Source organism: Lactuca serriola, chromosome 6 (assembly GCF_051521515.1).
Source record: "Lactuca serriola cultivar US96UC23 chromosome 6, Lser_US96UC23_V15, whole genome shotgun sequence".
NCBI classification, from domain to species: Eukaryota; Viridiplantae; Streptophyta; class Magnoliopsida; order Asterales; family Asteraceae; genus Lactuca; species Lactuca serriola.
The window spans coordinates 150,728,779-150,740,084 of NC_136413.1; the positions used below are offsets into that span (position 1 = coordinate 150,728,779).

At 33.0% G+C, this 11,306-nt stretch overlaps 1 protein-coding gene across 1 annotated transcript; it reads right to left on the reverse strand.

The window, feature by feature from the left end:
* Positions 1-1,299: 1,299 nt before the first annotated feature.
* On the reverse strand, positions 1,300-4,188 carry LOC145057090 (NAC domain-containing protein 71-like). The gene is made up of 4 exons (XM_079004857.1): positions 3,625-4,188; positions 3,065-3,348; positions 2,123-2,407; positions 1,300-1,782 (listed from the first exon to the last, which is right to left on the reverse strand). Exons 1-4 carry the CDS (start codon positions 3,779-3,781, stop codon positions 1,531-1,533), a joined length of 978 nt encoding a protein of 325 aa, XP_078860983.1. The 5' UTR covers positions 3,782-4,188; the 3' UTR covers positions 1,300-1,530.
* Positions 4,189-11,306: the final 7,118 nt, after the last annotated feature.

Below are 11,306 nucleotides of genomic sequence, written 5' to 3' on the forward strand. Positions count from 1 at the left end.
TCATTGAACTCCAAATCCATTGAATGACAATGTGACATCTCACAATGATAGAGTTTAATCCATTGAATGACACATAGACTTGCCACCTCATTCAACTCTCTCATTAAACTCACCATTGTAGATGCTCTTATAAAATCTCATAATTGTTTCAGTTTTTTTTTCTTTGGTCGGTAAATATTTCTATAAAAATAAAGTGTGAATCAATCCCATATTTGTAACCAAAATAACATATAATCAAGTAAATATTCTTTGAATATCGGTATTCAAAAAATATGAACATTGTGTAAAATATGGGTTTTAGGCTATTCTGTTTACTACTATTAAATATGTTATTGCACCGCTTAATATTTGGTTGCTACTTTCATACATGTAAATTAAGGTGTTATATGGGGCTACACGGTACACCTAAAACCACACACTACGGTGGGCAAGGTGGCACAACAGTGTGCAGTGCACACAACACCGACCCCCATTGTTGTGTTGCAGTATGGCCACCGCAAGATGGTAGTTAATTACCACACCTCTTTTGTGTCCGTTTTGTGATAGTTGACATTTGTGACCAATTAAAATAAATAAATAAATAAGATAAAAGTGTAGTAAGGTGTATGACACCCATCAGTTTTGTAGGATGATGGGAAAAATGATATGGCGATGACGTGACACTGCAATAGTATGGTAAAATAAATATGATACGACACCTTACGACCTAAAGTTTAATGAGGTTATTCGGCTACAAAAACATACTTTTGGAAATCGTGAAATCAGATCTATAGAAATAGATTTACACACATAAAAAAAAGTGAAGCACATAGAAAACACAACCATATAGTAAAATATATGTGATTTCGTCAAGAAATTCAGAAAATCCTACCATTAAGGGAATTCAAATTGCCTTCCATAAAATCATGGGTTTCAATTTCAATCCTTCTTTATTTGTATAAATAAGTGAAATCTCTTTTATTTACCCTATGGCTTCTTTTTTAGTTACTAAATCTTGAAGTCTATTGTATATCAATATATCATTTGTTTTTTGATTTGGTGTTGTAGGTGGATAAATTTATGTTTACTAGCATGTATTATTTTCTTTCTTTTTTACCTAAAACTAATCTTTGAAAATTTCGTAAAAAAAAGTTAATGAAAAGGTAATTTACACAAGAATAAATTATATAAATGACAATATCCTGGGCTCATAGATATAAGAGTCAAGATAGGAAAATGGATACTATTTGTCTTCCCTTTTTCAAGAAAGTAATGAAAACCTGCAATATGCAAAACTAGAAAACAAGCAATAAGATAGTATTTCACAGTAGATGGCTTCTATAATAGACGACTTCTATAAAAGAAGCTTATACAAGCAGCAATTACAACATTTCCTAGCAACAATCGATAAAAATGATTATAGCTCAGGGGTATTTTTGTATTCTTACTATAAAGCATCAAATAACACCTAGAAATTAATCAACAACCTTTATATAGAACATAAATTAAGAACACATTTTTATGTCCATTCCTGAAACTACATATTCAACTTCATCCATAAAACTCAAATGGAAACTGATCTTCACTTCCAAATATTCCTGTAAAGCTTTGGTTTCTTGAATATGGTGACATGTATGCAAATCGACTTAGATCATCAACAAGTTCAACTTCATCTGTAAAATTCGAGTATGATGAACTTGGTGAGATCTCAAATTGGTGATTAGGTAGCCATGGACTCATCGAGTGTGGTATCTCGTTCATTGTGAAATTCCCGAAGTGCCCTTCTTGTCCTTTTGACTTTTCCTACAAACCCCAAAACATGTTTAATAATATTATTCTTAAAGATCATTTTGTAATCTTGTAGGTTGCATTTGTTACATTAGATATGAGTGGACAAACTTTCTAGGTTTGTTTTCAACGATGAGGATGAGGACATTTTTTTTTGGGTAGACGAGAGATTGAGAAACTCTCTATCCCAACTTGTTCCAACTTTTTTTGGTGAAACAAAAAAATCGTAGTTTTTCTCTCATTGACATCACTTCTAGATCTATTTTATTGCATGTCAAAAAATTCTAGAGTCTACGTTTTGTCATATCATGTCATTTCATGTTGTTGTTTAAGAGTTAAATATGACTAGTTGTACCTTGGAAGAATCAAGAATCAAATCGGGTGAGACCCAAAAGCTTGACGAATTGTTGAGGCCTATTGATGAAGTTGGTTCGTTCTCGGACATAGAAATTTTCTCATAAGAAGTTAGAGGACTTGATAAATTACTCTCATCGCCTATACGGGTGCTTGTTTGAAGAACCATTGGCTCATTTATAACCCCATTAGAACTACTTCCAACTTCCATGGTTTTCGGTTCACTATTAACATAGCTTATTTTTGACTCGTTCTTTTTTGTCACACGACACAATGCATAAGGTCCCTATAAATGCAACTCATCATTAGATTCTTCAATCCTAAAGCTTTTAACAAAATTATTAATTATAACGCAAAACACCAAAAGAAAAAAAAACATTCCATACTTTCATTATTTATTCAATTTAGCGACTTAACAACTATTTGCGATGATTAGACCATTATATAAACTTGTTTGGGTTTTAAAGAAACCATTTCTTCTGTCACCAATTTGTTAAAATACAGAAACATACAATGTACGTTTCACAATTTATCGATTTAGCAACTCAACCGTTTTTTTTCCTTATTATAATAATATTACAATGGTTATATTTGTTTTAACCTTTAAAAAAACATTTTTGTTGGTTACCAATTTTGTAAAGGCTAAAATACAAAAAGATACAACGAGCGTTCATATATTTTTTTTTATTGATTTAGTCATACCACTATTATTTTATAATTATTATAATAATAACTGAGTAGCTAATTCAATAAAGATTATTAGTTTGATTTCTATATCAATAAAGTTGTAAAAGCACGTTGAGGGTTTCTCTATATTTTAACCCTAGTAACTGGAAAAATGGTTTTCTTAAATAGTCGATAAAAATTGATGATGAATTATGTAAATCAATAAAATAATGAAAATACAAGTGTTTTTTTAGTACAAATTTCTTGAGAATTATACCTGAAAACTTGGTGCACCTCCCGAAATATCATCACATAATCGATACTCATGCATCACCCAATCCGTACGATCACCTAATGGTGCTCTACCACGATAAAAAACTAGGGTTTTACGATACCCCACCAAAGAAGATCGATCTCTTGAAAACACTTTTCGATCTTTTCCTGTGGCTTTCCAATACCCCGCATTTGTAGCTCTATTTGTACGCGATCCATTCGGGTACTTACGATCACGTGGCACAAAAAAGAACCACTCCATATCGCGTTTTGGAAGAAAAGATTTATCTGTAATTAAATAATTAACACACCAATTAAAAAGTATGTCATGAATCATGATTAAAGGACTCCAATATTGTTGCTTTAAAGATAAAAAGAAAGATTCTGCAACAAGATTATGTTCTGAAAAGTTTAGTGATCTGGGTGATTCGTTTTTTTACCCAAAAGAGCTCAAAAACCGATCTTTTTTCAAAGTGATCATGAAATAGGTTTCGTTTGGCATTAAAATAGACAAGTTGCGTGCATTCAAAAGCTTCAAGTTTGTTTTAAAAAAATCGAACTTACCAGGCAATTCCCATGGATCAAACTTGTACAATTCGATAACTGGAATCACTTCGAGTTCAATTTCAATCCCTTCGATCTTTCTTTTAAGGTAATACCCGATTAATTCTTCATCTGTTGGATGAAACCGAAACCCTGGTGGCAATGTCGCCCCTCCCATATTTTTTAAAATTAATTCACAGAAAGAAACTATATATAGAACAAAAACAAGATCAAAAGCAGCTTAAAACTTAAAACAACAATGTTGAAAAATTATCGGTTTTGTTAAGTATCCGTATTGTATCTATTGAAAATCTGAAAAATCCAAAAATAAAAACTTTTCTCGACACAGAATTTTATCTCAACAATCGCAAGCAAGTTCCATAGAATGCATCCGTTGTTCAACACGATCATCTTCTTCAAAATATTCAACGGATTCTTAACAATCGAACACCCTCCCCCACTAAAAAAGATTTGATTTTTGGAACACCCAGAAGCAAAAAGAGGAGTAGAAATTCAAATTTTGTTAATGGGAGAAGAGGGGAGGTTTAAGTTTCAGATGGAGATGGGTTTTATACAAGATTTTTGGAGTTAAAAAGTGTAAGATTTTATTTTAAAGAATATAAAGAACATACACACCGAAAGTTGAATGGTATGTCTGAAGCTAAAAACAAAATTCCACAAGAAGGGGCCGAGAACCACCATCGAGTTCACACCTGAAAACGGTTATACCCGCCAATAAAGTTAATTTCAATGGTGGCCGTTGAGTTCGGTTTACAAGTTTTACTGCATAATGTACTACTCATGTTAATTTCATCTTCCAAATTAGTAATTTATACATAAATTAGTTTTATTGATAATAAATTAATAGTTTTCCAAATATATTATTTTATGTAATTTTATGTTTATCATACAGTATATCAATTAGTTTTGTTTACCAAATTTTATTACTTTATCTCGCTAACTAGTTTTTCAAATAATATTTCATTTTCAATTAAAATTAGTTTTTCGGTATTGCATCAAACACAACCTTAAAATGTTTCAAATTTCAATCAAGAAAAAATAATTTTATGACAGAATAATAAAATTAGATATAAAAGGGTTTTTCTCTACACTTGATTAGAATTTTCGACATGTAATAAGAAGCAATTTTTTATTTTCAATATTAGGATATTACAAGTTGTTTAATTTATGAATGCATGATCCTTAAATTATTTAGGCTTAATATTCTACTTTTGGGATTGTGTAATGGGCATTTAAGGAATCGGGTTCGAAGTGTTTCTTTTTTGTAATATGATATGATCCACAAGCAGAGTTGGGCGGTTCTCCCATTAATTTGTAGTAGAATTATTGTTATTTGTTATTAAAAAATTAGATCTATATAAATATAAACATATGATAATTTAATAAAAACTTACAAAATGTTATATTCTCTTTAAAAAAAATTCAAGTCATGTATTTGTCGATATTGAATCATCAATAAAACAAAATAACAATAAAAATAATAAAAGAAGGTTAAAGAGATGTGAAGAGGGGATCAGCAGCAGCAGCAGTCCACCCAACATCTCCAAAAAGTATGTTCAACAGTTCAAGCAATGTGTCAATATCCCAATGTTTTTTTTTCAAGTAAACTTTATATATTACAAATTACACTTTATTATTTTTTAAATAAAAATAAAATTTTCCTAATAACTGGAGACAATTATTTATATACAATTTATTATATTATAAATAAATAGAATAAAATCTTAGTTTTTCCATAAAATGGTAAAATATTACATTTAATATTATTTTTGAGAAATAACTGTTCTAATTGTATTAAATTTCTAGCAAATCTAATTGATTATACAAAAAGATAATGCATTTTTTTACCTGCTATAGCATGTATAACATGTTATTTTTCAGTTATATATTTTTTGTCTAATTTTTAAGGTTTGTTATGAAATTCTGTTAGGAAGTTGGTCCATTTTTTTTAAAAAAATTCACCCTAAAATTAAATTATTTTTACACATTTACTTTTTATATCATTAAAGTTTTTTCTTTATTTTTTATTATTTTTGCATATTTTATACTTTATGTTAGCCTTTTTAAACTTGTATTATAATTTTTTTATAAGTTTTTTTTACACTTTTATGCAACCTTTTAAAAGTTATTTTACACTTTTATACTAATTTTTTAAACTTTTTATTAAAAAAATTAACCTTTTAATAATTTCTTAAATTTTGTAAGTTTTTTATAACCATTTTATCTTTTTTATTTTAAAACCTATTATAAACTTTTTTTTGTATAGAAAAATATGAAAAAAATCCGAAATGTGAAAAACATAAGTAAAAAATTATAAAAAAAAAATTGTATAAAAGTGTACAAAGAAATTTAGATAAAAGTTGTAATCTAGGTTTAAAAAGGCTGTAAAAATATTGTAAATTTGTAAAAAGAATATAAATTGGGTACAAATTTGATGAAAAGAAAATTGAACTATATTCATAACTAAATTTAAGTTTGTAAGAAAAATAAAATGTAAAACTCGGGCTAAAAATGTAAAACTGAAAAATAACATACTATGTGTTATTTAAAGAGCAAATTACATAAAATACACTAAGTTGACACAAAATTTTGATTTTGATGTTGTGTTTTATTTTTTCTCAATTAAATCATTAAATTTATACTTTTGTGGCAAATTTAAACAATTGATCGGTTTGGTTCACATGTTTTATCTTCTTACTTGTTGACTATACAAAAAACTGATGTGGTTCTACATATGATCTAAGTTGGCAAACATTTAGGTAAACTTAGTATCTTTTATGTAATTTGCTCTAATTCAAACTTTATAATTTTATCAAAAACAAGTCTTACTAAAAAAATTACCATAATTCTGTAGAAAAGTGTGTTGGAAGAGTGTTTGTTGTGGGAAAGGGGGCTTTGGAGCAAGTTAATGAAACCACATTGTGGTGAATCTAAACTTAGAAATTGACGTGGCGTCATGTCTAGCGAAAACACCTTGTCGAGATTCTGGAATCGATTTGTTGCTGGGGTGTTGAGGTTTTGTTCTATGGTTAGAGAGATGGCAAAATGTATTTATTAATGTTGATAGAAGAAGAAAAGAATGGTGTGAAAAATAATGGTTTGAAGTAGTAAACTTCTAGGGTACTATGAATTTTTTTACAAAATTACATATAGTTGTTAAGGGCTAGTCAAGATGATCAAAGAGTAAATGCTTCAAGCTTCTTTCTGATTCGTCCGTTGCTTCCCGTGTCACACACCACGAAACACCATGGTCGTGGCACTCGGGATGGTGTGCACGGCTGTGGCCACCCTGTCACCTACAAGAAGAACTCATGGCATGCATACCATAAGGCTTTGTATCAAGTTCTTTATGAACTCTAGAAAGGTTGTACGTTAAATAACCATTAGCCATATATATAATACTATAAGACTCTAAAATAAATAAATACAAAAAATAAATATATAAGGGCTAAGAAGCGGTTCGCTAGGAGCACTACATTGATACATCTTTTTTTTCTTTGTTGAGACATGCATGCTACTTTCTTCTTTTAGCATTGTTTCCGTAATCATTTCCACCTCTTCAAAAAGAATCGTTCTTGAGTATTCGTCATCTCCTGTACCTTTAAGTCCTTGCAAAAAGACCACCTATATGGTAAAAGACTCTATCTAGATTGCATTTGAAAAGGCCTAAAAGAAATATAACATATTTATTTGTATGCGAGAGAGTGTACAAAGTTATAGTATGTGGTCATAAAAAAACTAATAAATTTTTTATTGAAATTGATCAAATAAATCTTCTGTATATTTCAATTGAATTAAAACGATTACAAAAGAGGGTTTATATAGGAAAACTAGATGAGTATATAAGATAACAGAAGATAAATATAAATAAAGATATGTTATATCTAATACTCCCCCTCAAATTGGAGCGTGCAGGTCTTGAGCACCCAACTTGCCAAAAAAAAAAACTTAAGTTGATGTGTTCCCGACCCTTTTGTAAGCAGATAAGCAATTTACATTTTAGTGTCAATGTGACGAGGTTGTATTTCGTTAGAATCTACTCTTTCTCACACAAAGTAACAATCCATCTTCACGTGCTTCGTACGTTCATGGATGACTGGGTTGTTTGCTATGTGGCATGCACATTGGTTGTTACAGAAGAGAGGGGTTGGTCTGGTGACTTCAACATTTAGTTCCTTTAAGAGCCAACAAACTCAAAAGATTTATTGTGAATCACCAAGACAACTACAAATGAACAAATAGGATACTAGAAGTAATGGATTTATTGAAATATTTGATTCTTGAAACCCTTGACTCGCTGATTACTTCCTTGAGTTCGTTTCAACCCAAATTCATAAATTCTAAAGTTTAAATCTCTAACACCCCGTTTCCAGATCAGATCGACTTATGTAACATCCCAAGATTTTGCAGGTATTTATGAATCCTCTCTTCTATTATTATTTTGTCATTTGTAGTCCTTGGGATTAGAAGAGTCGAACCATGAGGAGCCTAAGGCCTAAAGTTGCAACTTTGAGAACAAGACTAGCATGCTAAGCGTACATAAGGTACGCTAAGCGTACTAGGCGTGCCCTAGTACGTTGGGCGTACACTTGTGTACGCTAGGCGTACTCACGTCAGATGGAAACCCTAATATTTAGGGTTTGAGTGCTATATAAACATCCTTATGAGCTCAAAACCTTCCATCATCTCAGCCTCTATAGTTTTGAGTCGTTTTCCCCAAACCCTAACCCCTTTCTTGAGTGTGTGAGCTAAAAGTGGGTATTTTGAGTAGTTGGAGAAGAAGGTCTTGCATCAAGAAGTTGGAGATGGAAGACAAGCTTGTAGATATGGGGTTTCTTTGTGCTATAGAAGCTCCAGGAGGTAAAAAGCTCCAAACTTTATGCTTGTATGATGTAGATCTTGCCATTCTAGCTTTATGGAACCATTTCTTGTCCCAAAAGTCCCAAGTTGGTGCATGTTATGATTTGAACGAAATAAACTGTACTTTCAGACCCTAGAGAGGGTCCGAAGTGATAAAAATAATGTCGAATTGGCTGAAAGTGTCCCATGCATGTAGTAGGAAGGTCTTAATGGGTTAAGATCATGTATTAGGAACTTTTTGGATGTCCAAAGTCTTAAAGTTCAAGAGTTTATGGTTCTAAGGCACATTTGGTCGATGGATCTGGAGTTTGGACTTAAGTGCTTAAGCCATTAAGCACTTATTAGGGTTTTGTCAAAACCTCACGTACGCCCTGCGTAATTTATGTACGCCCAGCATACTGAGTCAACCACCCCGATTATGGCTAATGTAAAATGGAAGTACGCCCCGCGTATGCCCTCTGTTGGGCTTTTGATGATTTGGGCTTCGGGATTGGGCTCCTTTTTGTGCCTGTTTGACATGGGCCTTGTTGGGCTTTCTGAATAAATGTTTTTGGGCTATTAATGGTAATAGATCTTAAATGAGGTCGATTTGGGAGTTGGGGTCCAATTGGGAAAATTGGGCCAATAATGGGCCTTAAGTATATGGACTTCTGGACAGTGGATTTGATGACTTGGTCTTGGCCCAAATTAGAGAAAAAGCAAAATGGACCATGTGAACCCTTAGTCAAGATTGATATCCCATGTGTTGACTTACTAATTGTTATTTTGGATAGTTCGGGATTTTCGGTGAGACGACAATCAGAGACTTTTAGTCCAGTTCAACACTAGTTGTGAGGTGAGTTGTCCTCACTATATCAACAGGGTATAAGGCACCGATGTCGGCCCTTTTTGGATTTGTATCCAGGTTATTTCATGATATGCTTATTGATTTACATCCTGGTTAGGTCGGTATCGTGGTATATATGATGATGCTATGTTAGTGACCTGTTAGGTTTGTATCCTGGTTATAGGATGTTGTTATGATTAGTGATCTGTTAGATCGGTTTGACTATTATATATGCTAGCATATGATATTTATGTGCACATGATTGTTTGATTAGGGGTTGGGTTGAGGCAGTCCTGCTTTGTGCTGAAGGCCAACATACCTAGGGCAGTCCGGATAGACTGAAGGTCCTGCGAGACGGTCCAGTCAGGCCGAGGGCCCGGTGAGCGGTCCGGATAGGCTGTAGGCCCTGCGAGGCGATCCAGACGTGCCAAAGGCTCGGAGAGCGGTCCAGATAGGCTGAAGGCCTACAAGGCGGTCCAGTCGGGCTGAAGGCTCATTATGCATGTTGTTTGTTTATATGATATGATAATGATTGTATGGAGTTGGTATTTTGGGGAACTCACTAAGCTTTCGGCTTACATTTGTTGATTATGTTTCAGGTACTTCTGATGATCACGGCAAGGCGAAGGCGTGATCGTGCACCTCTTTATATTTTCATGATTTGATTCTGGGGATATTCTGATGTTTAACCTATTTTGAAAACAAACTGTAATAACTTAATGGTTTTTAATGTTTTAAAAAGTTTTAAATTGGCTTGAATTTTATGGGTGTTACAACTTAGGCTTCTAAGAGTCAAAGGCATGGTTTTTGGGTAAAATCAAGGCTCACGACATGACCATAGAAGGGTCACGACGTGAGGAGTGATCAAATGAAGATTTTGATTTAAACTGAGCTCGTGATGTGAGCAATAAGATATCACGACGTAAGATGCGCTGCAGCGTAATCCCATGATCTTTTAGGGTTTCCATCATATTTAAACCCCATAAAGTTCATTTTAGGGTTCCAAACCAGCCTCCTACGTCCCTAAACTCGGTAAAACCCTAACCCTAGCCTCTCTTTGTGTTTCTTGAGTTTTTGGTGGAGTTTTGGTGGTTTGAAGAGGAAGAGATCACCATGGAAGCATAGTTTCAGCTTGGAAGTTTCATTTACACCCCTTAGCTACACTTGTAGACCAGTGTGAGTAATCAAGATCCAAGCTTTATGTTTCCTTATTTCTAGATCTATGTTTTTAAGCATATTTATCCAAGATCTTAAGAGTTGGGGTGTTGGGACTCCATAAAGTTGGAAACTTTATGGATCCGTAGGGTCCTTTAGTGCTTATATGTTATAGATCTAGAGTTTGAATGATGTTGGAGTTCATGCATGAGAATTTATCTTCATTTTCTTCATAAATATCCTAGTTTGAGCTCAAGTCTTGTATTGGACATACAAGACCTTAAAGCATCAATTTTTATGATCCTTGGAGTGTTAGGAAGCCTCTGAGAACAGATGGATTAGTAGCTTAATTGATTAAGAGGTTTTTTAATCAACATGGCATTCAGACGGATCTCACGATTTGAGAAGATGTATGTCACATCATGAGGGTGGTCAGACTCGATTATTTTGTCCTATAGTGGCTCACAATGTGAGCCATAGATGGTCACGTCGTGAGGGTCTATTGACTGTTGACTTTCATTGATCATTGACTTTTTGACCAAGTTTGATCTTGGGTCAAACTTTAGGATTTTTGGCTATTCTTTTAGATTCTATCCGATTCTAGTGTTAGTCGATTCGTAGGAGCAAGCAGTGCTGAAGGGGGGGGGGGGGGGTCGTATCGCAGTGCTCAGAGTTATTCGATTCAGGTGACTATCTCACCTCTAAGTATATACAATTATGCATTCTTATGATTGTGGGTAATTAGTATGTTGCTTTGTTGTAGTGACCTGTTAGATCTATATCCTAGTAGTTGGTATGTTGCTATGTTATAATGATATGTTAGAAATATATCATGGTATTT

Excerpts from the sequence above, each read along its gene's own strand:
- LOC145057090 (XM_079004857.1), bottom strand. The coding sequence starts at position 3,781 with ATGGGAGGGGCGACATTGCCACCAGGGTTTCGGTTTCATCCAACAGAT. Across the intron at positions 3,349-3,624 it reads TGATCCATGGGAATTGCCTG|ATAAATCTTTTCTTCCAAAA; the intron begins GTAAGTTCGATT and ends ATTTAATTACAG. Across the intron at positions 1,783-2,122 it reads TGATTCTTGATTCTTCCAAG|GAAAAGTCAAAAGGACAAGA; the intron begins GTACAACTAGTC and ends TGGGGTTTGTAG.